Genomic DNA, 15,624 nt, shown 5'->3' with positions numbered 1-15,624 from the left:
TATAAATTATTTATATATCTGTGTATATATACACATACATACATATATATACACACGTCATATATGTATGTATAGAAAGCAGCTGCTGTGTGATTCAAAAACCATGTAACATGGCAGTATAGTAAATAACATGAGAAAAAAAAATTATAAAAATGAAAAACGAAATGCTAAAACTAAAACACAAACCATAAGCCTTGGTCAACAAAGAAAATACCATTTAAAACCATCAATATCTCTATCTATACAATCCAATGTACAAAACCCCAAAGTGGTAAAGATATATAATGTTAGGCATGACACCTTTAAGAGTTTATAATATGCTGAAATTAGCTTTTCCACATCGACAAACACTTATTAAAAGTCGAAAGTTGTGAAATCTAAAATACATAACATCTCTGCTGTCTATTTAGAGTTTTGGCAACAGAATTGTGACATATATATAAAAAATAATTCCACGTTTCTACTTGATGTCACATGAACATACAAGACAGTGAGGTATGTGAGGCTTTTCTCGAACAGAGTCCAGATGCTGAAGCATAGTGTACGATCAGCAGTCTAAAAATGTGGCACTCGGGACTTGATTTATCAATACAGTTGTTACGATTATTTATTTCAGTATACTGCGTACTCCTTCCCCTCCTTGCTACAGTGTGGTTTCACGGAAAATCTTCTCATTCCGTAGGCATCTTTTTCCTGTTGCAGAATTGGCATTTTTTTAAAAAGAAAAATAAACACAGGGGAAACGATGTAGAAAATTTAAACGTAAAGGAAAAAAATGATATTTACCACCACATCACTGCACGACACAACACTTGTGCACATTTGCAATAGGTTTACCTGCCCCAGCAGCTATTCGAAAGGACAGGAACACAGGCTGCAGCGAGTCAGGGAAAAATAGAAGTTACATATTTGAAAAACGAACTTTTTTGTTTTTCTTACAGTCAGTAAATACAACAAAATTTCCTTCTATGACTGGAAACAAAATGACGCAATCGGTTCTTGGATTAATCTAACTACAAAATGCACAAGAGAACTGTATCAGCTCCTTAAGGATCGCTGCTCCCATTGAAATCTGAGGGGAAATTCGCCACCGATTTCTGTGGGAAGAGGATCGGGTCACACACACAACTCCCTTTTATCACAGAAAGAGCTCCGCTCAAAGTGCCCTGCTAAAAAAACCTCATCTGAAGTGCCCTGGCGACAAAAGAAACAAGAAGTACTGATTCTGAACAGGTCCTTAAGCTTTAGACACACGGAACTTTCCATTTTACCGGAGACATCAGGAAATTTCTGTATTTTACGAAGGCGACTGGGACGATTCTGGACCAAATACCTTAAACACATTTTTCTTTAGAAACACAATACCCTGCCCCACGGGAACTCTGACTGTGCAAGTAAACATAAGTTTACACTTGTGAATTTGGATTTCGGTGTATACATGCGTACACACACGTAATTATCCACCATCCATCACCAGATTACCACCGAGGAGCCTCAGCACTGTCTCTAGGACTGATACGTCACCATTCTCGTTCTGTTTACAATTTTTTGCGAGTTTCTAGTAGAATTTTTATATAGGCTTTTGGAGTTACCTCCCACTCCTCTTTTCTCAAAGAAAGCAAACACCCAGTTGTGCTGCATTTCTAACTTAGTTTTCCACCTGCTGTCTTCGAAGAGAAGATTGTTTACAAAACTTATGTCTTTTTCTTCCATCTGACAACTGGTATTTATGTCATTCTAGCCCTTTTTCTCAGCTGTTGCTTAAACATGGAACTGCCAATATGGTATTTTACTAATAAGCAGCTAGGCACCAAATTAACTGAAGCCACGTTTTGGAAGCTATTTTCATAACCCAATGAAAATACTTTTGCTTTATGAGAACAGCTTTATGTGCACAGACAGTTGTTGCTCCTTTCCACGTGGTATTGTATCACGCTTTTGTTCTAGCACACATCATCCTGCTCTTTATTTGATTTCATACCAGTACCTAATACACCGATTTCAGCTGAATTCAACTTTAAAACATTTTTTGAGGCTTTAAATTAAAAACAGGACAGAGAGATAGCTGACTTAAACATAGAATTAACAGGAACTAGTGCATTCTCCTTCGTAATAAAAGACGTAGAAGATGCAATACTAAAATGTTTAATTTAATTACCTTGTGATCCCCCATGCAGACATTTGGCCCAATGTGGTCATATATTACTATCTTCTCATCATTTTCCGACTAGTTGAAAAAACAAACACAACAAAACACTGGTCAGTTCAGGTATTCTCCAGATTCCAGAAACAGAAAGCAATATGGAACTAACTTATACAAACAGTTCAAACCAGTTTCTCATTTAAGTGATAACGGCTGCTTGTGAGAAAGACCACGTAGAATGAATTTTTATGTCCAGTACTGCTTGCAGCAATTTGTGCCATTTGTCCACATAAAATAACTCAAGAAATCACTACAGTGCTTCTGAGACCTCAGGAAAATTTTAGTGAGTAACACCTGGATAGATGGAAAGACTTATTGAGACGTGATTGCATTCCTGCCTTTGGCCACTGAAATGCAGCTGGCACGTTTGGCCAGTCCCTTTTTAAGAACAACAAAAAATTTTTATCGAATTAGGTGGGATATATGTTGTTCCTTGAATTAAATGCAATCCACGTTGTCTTATAAGAGCATTTGATTTCATCACACAGGTGATTTAAAATGTTCAGAGAGATGAATGAATTATTTACAGTTTATGAGTATAATCCTTAACTGTTTCTGTGAGATACATTTCTTCATCTGAAAAAAAGCATTAAGTGACTTGAAGAAAATCAGCAGCAAATGAAAGATGACATTCCTCCAGTCCCCATTATTAATTGCTTTCATTTTTATTCCATGTTGAACTTTATCCCTATACACTGACTTCTTTAGCATTTGTAGCTTAATGAATAATAAAACGTACTCATCTTTCTGTCATTTGCAATAAATGCGATTTTCAGAATCCGTTTTGATTCTCTAGCACGGTACTTCAGGAATAAACACAAATACACTGCCATACAAGACAATTTCTTATTATGCTAAACAATTCCTATAAGCTAATTAAATCTGGAATCTGCACAGGCTCAGGTCTCTAACAGAATCATAGCCGTGCTTTAAACCAGTTGGCAATACTAATTTATTTTGTATGAAACAGTCAAGACTTTCTCATCTGTAATCAGTCAAGTTTGACTGGGCAATAACTTTATATAAACAGTAGCATTTAGGACTATAAAGTTAAAACTGAATTATCTTTAATGCAGTAAGGAAGCTTAAGGTCAGATTTACTTTATAGCACGGTTGTCTGCCAAAAATATAAAAACATAACCTTCTGCATTGTATGCATGAGCACTTTCCAATATTTCAAGATCATAATGCCACTAGCATCGGAAGTGGGGATACATTCATCAAAAGCGACTTGGTAATTTACAAAGGCAGCATAAAATTGTGGATTTTCAACTGCATAATCTTTAGACAGATAAACAAATTACAGCGGTGCACAAGCAGAAACAATATACACTTGGCTGAGCATTCATTACTTCATGCTATCAGGCATCAACGCAGCTCCCTAGCAGTGGGCAACCTTTGGTGTTTTAGGGCTCAGGAAGCATAAAATAACATGATGGTGAGGTAACCGACCATAGCATGATAGATGATGTTGCATGAAAGCTGTTTACAGCTCCATGTCTGTACAATCTGTAATGCCTACTGTGTAGCACTGTACAGTGTGGCAGTTTGTGCATACTGCCCTTTCTTTACATGGGAATAAAATGCAGTTGCACTACAATTTTTCTTTGAAATAAAATATAGAATTGCTAAGGCAGAAAAAAAAAAAATCTTTATTTGCCTGTAAGGAAAAATAATTCAGCAAAATAATTACCCGCCCAAAAATTTTCAGTAGCTATTTGCAACCAAAAATTCTTTAAAAAAAATCATATACATTTACATTTTAAGGGACTGTTAAAGGGTAATCAGTTAATGAAAATTTGTTCTTACTTTCTTGAAAGCTTCAAAGCGTAAGGCTGTGCAACAGAATAAAGTCTCATGGCAAGGCAAAGACTGCTTACAGTGTAGAACCACAAAAACTTGTAAGGTCATTTTGCCCTCTCCTCTATCAGTTCAGCATTCTTTTCTACTGAATATTCTCATTAAGTTCTGTGGCTGAGAATCACAGTTTGGTTTTGAGCTGGATAAGTGAACTCTTTTCTTGGCATGGACTCACAGGGTTCAACAGCCATGCCGGTTTGGCCTCATCTACATCTGTAATTTTGCATATGCATTTCTGGAGATATCCCAAACTACACGTTCGTAATTTGAAAATGCAAACCTGCAGAGATAAAATTACATGCATTTTTTAAATGTAAGCCTTGAATGATCCAGCTGACTGGGTTTCTGTTCCACAGAGACTAAGAATTGGGCTATGAGACCTCACAGTTGCAAGTTTCTTTAATGCTCTAACTTTGTTTTCCTTTGTTTAATTTTCTCCCATTATATCCAAGTTATAACCCCCTACATAATCTGAAAGAATTCCTTTTCCTCTGTACTGTTTACACTCTTCAAGCCTTTGTGTACACTTCTATCTCCTTATTCATAGCTTTTAAAAAAAAATCTTCCCTCATTGGCCACTCTTTCCATGGTTTTAATCCTTTGTTCTTTAGGAATTCCTAGGGTGCCAAGTACTATCTGTAATATTTTGGGTAAGGTCCCACTGTTTTCATATGATATTTCTGCATAAGAAGATCAAATAACATTGATTTTGACATTACAATTTTACTATAAAGCCTGGATCCCTTTTAGCTTTGCAATTTTTTAAATTAAATGCTGCAGTACATGCACTGTCTAAAATTTTGGGTGAAACCTCCAAGATATCACACAAACACTTCTTGCACATTAAAGTGTAGTGAGGAACTACATAAAACTGAAATTCGAGTAGCTATGGAAAAATGTGTTCTCAGCCTTTCTGTGAGTTATATATTGCAAAGCAAACAGTCTAATCATGAGATAAATAACCCTGATGAGAGAGAGAAACAGAAGGTTATAAACTTCAGGAAAGGAAGCTTCAAGAATTCAGTTCATTTAAATAGGGAAAAATACCCCACAGAGCTCTAGGAAATGGATTAGTTGGCAAAGATTATTTTTCTGCAATTCACTCCCATTAAAATGTATTAGTTATACAAGAAAATACAGACACGACATGGGTGATTTTGGGTTTGGTACGTCGTTTATGTATGGGGCAGACATACAACCTGGTCAGCAAGAGAGCCTCAGTGCAACAGTGCTGAAAAATCACAGCACATTCCACCTTGCGTTGCGCTCATAGCCTTGGCTAGCACGCTAGGGTAAATCCAGCTCTAAGCAGAACGGTATGGGGTGAGATCCCCTTACTTCATATGCCTATTTCCTGATGTGTTCTCAGTCCTTTAGAAACAACTGATAGCCAGTGCAAACAGGACAGGGCTCCAGTTGCCATGAACAAGCACACAGGGAAAAACAAGAGGCAGTGGAACCTGGCATACGCAACCCGTATTTCCAAGGAGAAGAAGAAAGCAGAGAGGAGTGAGAAGGAGAGAGAAAATGAGAGAAAAGGACTGTTGGGAAGCTCCTGAACTATATCTACGTCATGTAATCTGGATAGAGCATCACCAAGTTCACTTTATCTCTATATGCTAAAATCCCAGGAGGAACTATATAGTCTAAAAATGTTGTGCAACTGTATTTCTAAAGCTGTAATGGAATGTCTACATTTAGGCACTTAACTGGCGTGCCAAAGGTAGAAGCCTACGCACTGGAGACTCTGCCTTCATTCAGGGGACAGCGATAGGAGGCTTGGCTCCTCTAGGATCTGACTGTGAAATCCAGTTCTCGCCATCAGCAAGAGAGGGAACCTAAATCTACCACATTTCTAACTTGGGTACCTTAAGCTGTTGCTGCACTTGTTTTTCTTTCAACAGCATTGCTCCTCAGATAGCTCCCAGTTACTTTTATCTGCATCCGTGCTGAATCCTGAGTACAGGCAGCACTGTCACGGTACTGGATAGCGGACTGCACTGTGGGGCTGATGGCAGGGTTTCATTTTTCTGTTACTCTTTTTTAAAGCAGGCACTGTTCCCAGTCTGGTTCACAAACATCCCAGCACCGCACCAACAAGGACAGAAGCAGCACAGGAGAGACTGCAGGCAGCCAGTGTTGGCAGCTCAGATAGAAGCACTTGTGAAAGCTTGTGCCTTGGAAACTGCCAATGGGTTAACTGGGACAAATCCACATTCGCTGGTGGAAAGCACTGGAGGCATAACAGTTTATTATTGCCACGATACGCTGTCTCCAGCTTAGCCAATGTTTGCTACAGGCAACTGAAAATTCAAGGACAAGCGAGGTGCACCAGCCCTACCTACCTTTGTTGAAGATAAACACAAGGCAGAGGCAGCGGGGGGGCTGCAGCTCTGTACTTACTTTCAGAATGAGCTCCTTGGCTGAGTGAGACATCAGGATTCTGTCACACCAGGCTGGACATCTCGTATTCATGTACTGCTTTCCCTGGCTAGAGTCCTCGCTGTACGGATAACTGCAAACAAATCACAATCACAACTATGAGCAATTTTTGAAGCAGCCTGACACCTCTGGCTCAAATGACCGCACTAACTAAAAAATTTAACCGGCAAAAAGCAGCTCTTTTACACACCTCTCCTACTTATTTATCCTTCTTTTCTCCTCCCCCTTTCTTTCTCGTGTGCTCTTTCTCTGTTTCTCTTCTCATATCTACAATCCTACTTTAGGTCAACATGTTGAGACACACAGTTTCAAACTCCCACCTTCCAGCTTGCATTTTTGCACGTCAGCGTTTAAAGTCAGCAGACTGTATCTGTGTGTACATATGTGCCAGTATGAACATCAGTTCAACAACAGCTCAAGTACAGTGTAAGCTCTTGGCTATGATTATGGAAAATAACAAGAGGCAGAAGAGGAAAAGGAAAACCTAGAGAAAAAAAGCCCTGTCCATTTCATGGAATTTCTTTGAATGATTCTCTCAAGGAAAGCTATCCAGGAATAATTTAACAGAAAATAGAATTTGTAGCACTGTGATCTCTGCAGCTGTACACAAAACCCACCTATATGGACTCTCTAAAGCTGTCAAGAAAGGAAGACAGGACAGGAAAGCAGGCTTTTTAGGGGATTTCTTTAGAACCAAGGAACTTGGAATGTGGTTCAAAGAAAATGATGCCGACTATGTAAGATTCTGCACCTTTATATGAAATTGTGTTAACAAAAAGTAAGTTATTTTGTAAAGACATCTGGAACAGAAGCTGACTAAATGGTAGTTATGCCGTGGGGTCATTATAAATGTGCTATGGGATGTCCAGTCCATTCTATCTTGGCTTTAAAAGGCAATAGAAAGTGTTTATTTTAACCTACAGAACAGCTTAAAATAAGTGAACTCAACACGCCTGTGTGAGCCCATGATCTGGGATTGCCTAAAGCACCCGAGGTAGCACATCAAGGTTCAACTGACAGGAGGCTGAGCCCAAAGTTTTCTTCGTTTTATCCAAGCGCTCTCACTAGTTTAATATGATGGAACCTTGAATTTGCTGATGGCTCATCACGCTGTGAGGCTCATGGTTGGAACTCCCAGATCATTTCCAAAATGGCACAGGTGAAGAGAAAGCCAGAGGGTTTGTGACAGGCTCAGTTTCCTGAATACAGAGTCCAGATGAATTGAAGTTTCTCCTTTCTCTCTTTAAACCAAAACCATAAGGTGGGTGCATATTATCTACATACGTACGTGTGGGTGTATTTAGAATGACATTTGCGTTTTATTCTTTTCACCACTGAATTCATAAAGGCAATATTGAGGTTTTCCTGCTATGTGTGTTAAAATAAAATTTTTGGTATTGCAACAAAAGGGTCTGTATGCTTGAAGAGAAACTTATTTACCACCCTACTTGGTGCGGTGCTCTGCAACTGAGATGTATAGCTTTCCACCAAATGGGTTTACAAGCTACACTGCCATTAAAAAGATTAGCCATGGCAAACATCCAAGAAAAGCGTACTGAATGTATTGGAACAAACCAGTGATCTCAGTACCTTTTCCACCTCATCAAACCTAACAAGACTCATTTTCAAAACATATTATGAGAATTCAATTTGCTGCTTCACTGACATACAGAAGTACAGCTTATTTCTGAGTCTCTGTGAAATATTCTGATGATGTAATACTATCGGTAGCAGAAGCTCTTTGTCTGCAGTTTAAGGGTTGACTTTTTCTGGTAACCTCTTACTTTAGTTACTCAAGAACCCCACAGAACTGAAGCTACTTTTTATGACACGAGGTATAAGAATCAATCACATTTCATATAATCCTTCCTTTTACAGCATTAACTGTATGGCTTTTAAAGTACGATGTTCCTTACCTGGAATGATCTGTTACTGCTATGTGTTAAAGCATTTCACCTGAGAGCCTATATTCTGTGAAATGGTATTTATCAATTTGCTTTATCGATCTTAACGTTTTCACAGGGTGAAAACTTCTGCCAATTTTTCAAGGTCTTTAGCGCTGATCATCCAGTCAAGAAGTTACTGTAGTTTACAAATATCTTCAACAAATCAGATTTCTAATGGCTGGGACAGAGATAAAAATAAATGCCACAAAACTTATCTAGACAAAATGACCTGCAGGTAATAATTTAATACAATAAAGTGGAGCAAGCTCTTTTTTATAAGGCAGCATCCTTCCTTTGGACCAGAAGCGTGGGGCATTCTGTCTTGCTGAACACTAATGAATGAGGCTTCTCTCTTCCCACCACCACCTCTCTGGCTTGTGCAAATCTCGTTCTCAGTGAAATGCTGACACAGACATAACAAAAAATCCTAACTAGGTACAAACCCCAGTATCAGGAAAACTACTGTCTCTCCTCCTCCGTGCTCTAGTAGGGTCACATATACCTAGGAATAAGCAAGCTTCTTCTGCAGATGGTCTCAAAAAGTTATCAAAGCTAAATATGACTCAGAATTGCTGGGAGGGGTTCTTTTCCATGATTTAACAGGGTTTGGGGACAGGATAGTTTAGGTTATGTCACGTATCTTAAACAGATTTTTGTAAATAAAAGCTCTGTTAAGAGTTTTCTGGAATAAGAATTTTCAAACAACAGTAATTGTCTCCATCATCTTGTCTCGTAGTTAAATGAACAGTGGGATGAAAATACTACGGCTGCTTCCAGAATTGAATCATCTTCCTGTGAACACTCAGGTTTTTGCTTGGTTGCAGCATTTATAAGGGTTTCCCTCATCATATTCTGGTGTCTTATATGATGTTACCCTGTTCACATGCCTTCCCACCAGCTGACGGGACTTAAACCCCGTCAATAGAAGCAATCGAAAGGGGAGGCAGACAGATGCATGAGCCTTCAGGAAGCCAGGCTGATGATTCTGCTGCTCCCCTAACAGGGAGATGTTGCAAAAATCAAAAACACAAGGAAAATGCCCAAAGCCTCAGAACTGCCACACGCAACAGCTCTCAGTTTTAGTCCTGTACACAGAATCTGTTGCCAGAATGAAGCCTGTGGGTACGCTCCTGCACTGCACGCATGCGTGTCTCTCCTGAAGTTGCAAGCTTGGCCCCAGAACTGCGGAGGCTGCAGAGTGCCCAACGGGATAACCAGCAGGAAAGCATGTATTTCAGAAAAAGCAGGACACGAATCCATGATGCTCATTTTGCTTCTTCCAATACAGCAATGGCCCAGATAGCACAGACTCGCAATGGTACTCAAGAAACTGGAAAGCATTTCCACTGACTTCAACGGGCTAACCAAAATACAGGTGGGTTAATGCATGCTTCTATTTGACCACTAACTTCTTACTCCCTCTAGGGTGGCTTCAGGATTTATCCCCTTCTCCTTCCTTTCCACCCCACTTCTCACCTGCCTCTTTGAAATAAAGCATAAATATTCTCTTTCAGAGAATAACACAAATTTAAATTTATGTGTATGTAAAAAGCAGAACTATTATTGTAATACATATCTTCTGAAAGACATAAAAAGCATCAGACTTTCTACTATCAAGTGCACTAAAATAGCTTTGTTACGCTGACACCTCCAACCTCTTTTCACACACTTATTCAAGGCAAGTAAGAAATTCATAGTTCTTAATTCAAAACTCAATTAATAATTCTATCTAACAGATCTACGAATTGTAAAAACAATTGATAAAAACAACTGAATCATAGAATCATAGAATCACCAGGTTGGAAGACACCCACCAGATCATCAACTCCAACCATATGAAGATATGATAAAAATGTTTTTAAGGACTCTACATCAAATAACCAGGGGTTTAAAATTCCAGTTTTAATCTCCCAGAGGGCAAGCATCATGCCACCTCTCTGTACAGGCATTATCAGCCTTGACCAGCAGAAGTGTGACTGAAGCAGAGAACAAGGGAGAGCCAGCTCTCTCAGTCCCATGACTAGATAGGAAAGAATGTCTTTTCTTCCCTTTCAGCAGCATTCTGCCTCAATCACAATTTGTCTTGTGCAAGGTACAGAAAACAGCGATCTTAAGAATGAATAGCGAGTGCTCATGTAAAAATGATGACATAACAGATAAAGGCCTCTAGGTACCACTTTAATATAAAAGATAAATAGATATAATGCTAACACATACAAGTGCTAAAGATAAGTTAAAGACTGTACACACTTCTCAACTTCAGTATTCAGTATGGCCACTGACTTTAAAAATACAAATGTATGAGTGAGGAATTCCATGTGGAACAATTTTTCTGCCCTGCTTAAAACATGCCAAAGTTGAAATTTAGCACCTCAAACATCCATGCTAGCTGAATAACTAATAACAAAAATAGTCTGCTATTCTCTGTGTATGCCAGCCAGCAGTTATGCAAAATATACTTTGACTGTATGTGCCTCTGGAGATGATGGACAGAGAAGCAGTTCTGGAGCTGGAACATCCACATGAGAGACTCGTGCAATTTATCTCCAGTTGTTCAGAATTTGTTTTTTTCTCAAGGTACTCCTAAGTTGCTTTTCCATCTTATTTCACAAACTTTTTTTCAGTTACGCTCATTTTATTTAACCTGAAGGATTAGTGTCAGGTGAGTTTTCTGAATAAAACTTCACAGAGTTACTAACTGAAGCAACAACATTAATATGATGCTAAATGCTGTCAAAAATTGACCAAACACTTCCAGGAATTGTGAACTAACTTAATAAAGAACAGGCTGTCCAATGAACTACTTGTATTAGAGTTAATAATGATGAGAAAGCCTTGGCAATTGGAGAAAATAAACCATTAGGACTGTCAGTAATATTCCTGCACTACTGCTGTTGACAGGTGTTGTCAAAGATGATTGGACACCTTTACAGAAATACTTACTGCAGGGTGAAAAGTCTTCTGACATCATAAACCATCCTGTCAACAGTGTCTTAACTTGAAACACAAGCCAACAATACTGTGTATATAAATGTCTCCTTAAGTGGCATTTCCAGTCAGGAAAAATGCTTCTAATGAACTCTTCTCTTGTGTAAGAACGGATGAAACATATAACGGAGATGGGTGAAATGTACTTTCTATCAGGAAATAATTAATTCACTTTATTGCACTAAAGAAGATTACAGAGCTTATTTTTTCCCTGCTCCTGCCTAGTGGTGTTGTCACACTTCCTACAATACTGCTGGAAATCTCTTGGCCGTAGAAAGCAAAGCTGTGTCTCAGCTTATCCCATAGAGAGATTGGTGCTTTAGAATTCCATCCTCTCTCAGGTATTTTGCACTAGAAACAATTCAGTGATATGAAATGTGGGGACAATTCATAGGTGAGAACAAGTGGTCTTTGAACAGGAGGCACTTGCGCTCTCTGAGACATGATAAAATTTGCATAAACATCTGCATCTGAATCTAGATGCAGGGTGCACAGGTTTTCAGTTTTGCTTTGGCCCATTTTATTTTGAACTTGGGTACGAGTATTTGCATTTACAAAACTTTCTCTTGCTTTTAAGTCTTTCTATTTGCATATGATATTGAAAGAGAACTTCAAAAAAGGAAAAATTCTAACCACTTTTCATCAGAAAATTATTTACTATTTTCGTACTTTCTAAGAAAATGTCAGGCCAATTTACCTTTAGCTCTGACACACTTTCAGATTGTCTAAGATGCTTTTACCAGAAGCAAGGACAATGAAGGTAGGTTGCCAGTTCAAGCTTTGGGTGCTTCAAAAGTTACAACCACAGAATCGTTGAATGGTTCGTGCTGGAAGGGACCTTAAAGATCATGTAGTTTCAATCCCCTGCTATGGGCAGCGACACCTCCCACCAGACCAGGTTGCTCAAAGCCTCATCCAGCCTGGCCTTGAACACCTCCAGGGGTGGGGCATCCATGACTTTGTTCTAAGTTGTAAGGCCACAGATATAAATAAAAATATTTGATATTTTTATTGGACAAGGTCCCAACTCAGCATTAGCGTGAGCTGCTACACAGGTGTGATTTCAATAAAATGTCATTCAATCAATCAAAGCATGACATCTAATGTTTGTCAGCTTCCAGACTCTTAGCTCCTTCCTCCAAACTGAGTTACTGTTTTATATTTCCTTGAATCTAAAAGGGAGAATTGGGTTCCCTAGTTCTCTTCCTAACAAATGACCCTATGCAATTTATCTTCATATGCTCATCTTAGGCAGCAGATAGTTAAAAGCTAAGCAATGAGATGTACTGCTGTTTGAATTAAATTAGCTGCTTCATATGCACCAAAATACTAACAAGACTTGGTGATGCTCTGCAGAGCTAACTGGCCATGATATGCATCTCACTCAAGCCAAATCAGGAGGGTAAACACTGTCCTGCAAACACAGTAGTTAAAGTACAATGCGTTAAACAGCTGCTACTTGCAAAAGCTACACTAACACCATGGTGATTGCACTGACAATCAGAGTCAAAGGTGGCAATAAAAAGGGGGGTCACCCGGGCAATCTAGCAGCAAGGGGTAAGAAGGGTAAACAGGACTCAAGCCCTGACTCTGGGCACAGCACAAACCAGGAAGGTTGATGACACCATGCCTTTCTCTGAATCTTTTCTATGGATTTACGTCAGGCATATCACTTTTTGGCTTAATGTACTTTAGAAAACACATCTCTAATTTGCTTCAGGGTTCACATTCCTGAAGCACTAGTGTAACCGTGGACCTTTCCCAGTTAAAAGAAATCCAGAGCTCCTTTCTCTTCCCAGCGAGCAACAACCGGCCCTTTACTTTCCACCCAGAATGCTACTCATGGAGACAATCTCCCCTCGCTGATTCTGAACAGCTAAACCACAGCGGTGGGACCGTCCCACTGGTGGCCAGTGCCCCTTCGTGGGGTGTCATAGAATCATAGAATCATAGAATCACCAGGTTGGAAGAGACCCACCGGATCATCGAGTCCAACCATTCCTATCAAACACTAAACCATTCTCCTTCGAATGTCCTGCCTGTCCAAGGCAGAGAGGCTGACACGAGGCAGGTAACAACTGGTATGGTACGTTTTGCTGCTCCAAACCAGTGCTGGGGAGCGGCCCAGCTAACCACTGGGGATTATTCAGCAATACTAACGCCTCGGCAAGGGGACAGACAGCAAGCGACGCGCTTTATTGCATTAATAGCAATAACGTCGGACTCCACTAAATGTATGTAAACATAAATGTAATTATGACTAATGTTAGCTTGTTGGGAAGGACCCAGTGCTGGCTTGTCGCAGCAAAACAGTCTCATGTTATTCCGCGGCTGTGATCGAGTTAAATGTCTTTTCTGATAACATGCCTGGGTAAGTTACTTTTGGGCTAGAATTTACCAGTTCTCATACTGCAAAAAAATTACGGCCAAGCTGAGGCAACAGGTGGGAGAGATTTCAGATTCCAAACCTGCCTTTTCAGCAGCATTTTTAGACAAGAATACAATGGGCAGCCTGCTTAACAGCAAAGACCATGATCTGTTTATGATTTGCTTTGCTTTCTGCTTGCAGCTGGGTCGTAGTCCTCACCTTATGCATGGTGTACAGTAATGCTCAGTCCTTGAAACTTTTTTACGTCATTGATTTTCCTCTCTCTTTCCCTTTGCCACAATTCCTTAAAACAAACAGAACTGCTAGCTTGGGTAATTCCATCCAGTCCCTCACAAATTAAAGAAACGCTCTGTTTTAATTTAGGAATTAATTGAGAACAACAGTGAGAGCTGTACCAGTTTAATCTGAGGAGAGAGATGGGGATAAGAGCTGTCTGAAAGCCATCTTAATGATTAAATTCTCATAGTTTTGGAGGAAATGACAGCCGTCTCTTCTGCTTCCAGCTGGGAAACTGTTTCTGTGCTCCAGCCTTGGATGCTGGAGGAACCTGGACAAACTGCACAATGCCCTGTGGGAATGTGTTCCTCAGGGTCTGAGGGATCCACTGGTGATTTAACATACTTCACTGATACCTGGAAGGTGTTTCACAGTACATGAATGAATGTGAAGTATTTCTGTTTGGTGGAAAATACTTCTTAACTGGCAGAAAAACTGTGTATTCTGGGTGCCCACTGGGATATGTACACAGGCATCTACAGGCCTGGGTACAAAAGGCAGAGCTGTTCATCCCTGGACAGTCTCTGCAGAAGGGAAGGAACAAGTGAATGCATTTGAAAAAGGCTTTGCTCCGTGCAGAGCAGACTGGCTCACTCTGTAGTGCAAATTAGACCTGAAAAACTGTATGTATCATTGTGCAACCAATTAGAATAAAAAAAGTCATGGGACAAAATACAAGGGTAGAGAATAAATAGATTATAGACTAAACAGGATTATGGTAGAATAAGGCACCAGAGCCAGACACAGTTCCAAAGGAGAAGCTCTTCCAAGAGTAAATGAGATTCAACCTGTCTCCTGGTGAGAGGTGTCAAAGCCAATGCAGATACTGCCAAAACCGAGGGTCTGGCTGAGAAAAACATCACACAGAGGATATCTCAGACACAAATGTATGTCCAACCAGTAAATTACATGACAGCCTAATGCAACCACAAACAAGAACAAGTCACTTTAAGAGAACGATTAATACGTGAGATTACTGTGCATGCAGACTTATCTGAAAGCAAACCTTGTAGGTGGGTGTGAACTCTTGCTAAAGTCAGCTCCTATCTTTGCTACACAACAGCTACAAGAATAATTATAATAATTAATGGAGAGGAGCGATAAAGGTAACAATTGCCCACCTGTATATTGACTGACCATGATGTCGTTACTTCTTTTTTCATAGCTACTGCCTTTTGCACTGATTGCTGACTACCGCAAACTTTTCCAGCCTCACACTGGGGTTGCTGTTTGCTCACGGCCAGGCTGTTCAGCCCATGAATGACAGAGCTTACAGAGTTTAAAATTCTGACTTGTATTTAGTTTCCAATGGCTAAGGTTGCTATGGGCTACATGGGTTACAAAGGGTAATGAGATCAAAACATGATTATTCACTATATAAAGTAAAAGGACGCAAAATACAGGAGTCTAGGAATGGGTGAATAATGTTTGAAAAATATTCTGTTCGAAGGGGTCTTTATGTCTGTGTGAAGATCACAGACTTGTACTGCAGCTTGTGATTTCTCATTAAGCTGCAATTC

At 39.6% G+C, this 15,624-nt stretch overlaps 1 protein-coding gene across 2 annotated transcripts in view; it reads right to left on the bottom strand.

Moving 5' to 3' along the window:
- Positions 1-510: 510 nt before the first annotated feature.
- INPP5A (inositol polyphosphate-5-phosphatase A) overlaps positions 511-15,624 on the bottom strand; it is a 249,251-nt gene continuing 234,137 nt past the window's right edge. The window contains exons 13-16 of one of the 2 annotated variants that reach the window (XM_069863389.1): positions 6,467-6,578; positions 2,159-2,227; positions 838-874; positions 511-693 (exon numbers count right to left, since the gene is read on the bottom strand). In XM_069863389.1, the coding sequence (XP_069719490.1) occupies positions 644-693; positions 838-874; positions 2,159-2,227; positions 6,467-6,578 (268 nt within the window). In that variant the 3' untranslated portion in view covers positions 511-643. Of the gene's footprint in view, positions 694-787; positions 875-2,158; positions 2,228-6,466; positions 6,579-15,624 lie in introns of those variants that run through there. The other variant, XM_069863391.1, reaches the window with a different exon arrangement.

This window comes from Phaenicophaeus curvirostris, chromosome 9 (assembly GCF_032191515.1).
Source record: "Phaenicophaeus curvirostris isolate KB17595 chromosome 9, BPBGC_Pcur_1.0, whole genome shotgun sequence".
Taxonomy (NCBI): domain Eukaryota; kingdom Metazoa; phylum Chordata; class Aves; order Cuculiformes; family Cuculidae; genus Phaenicophaeus; species Phaenicophaeus curvirostris.
Note: the sequence above shows the minus strand (reverse complement) of the source record. Positions and strands in the feature narration are given on the sequence as shown.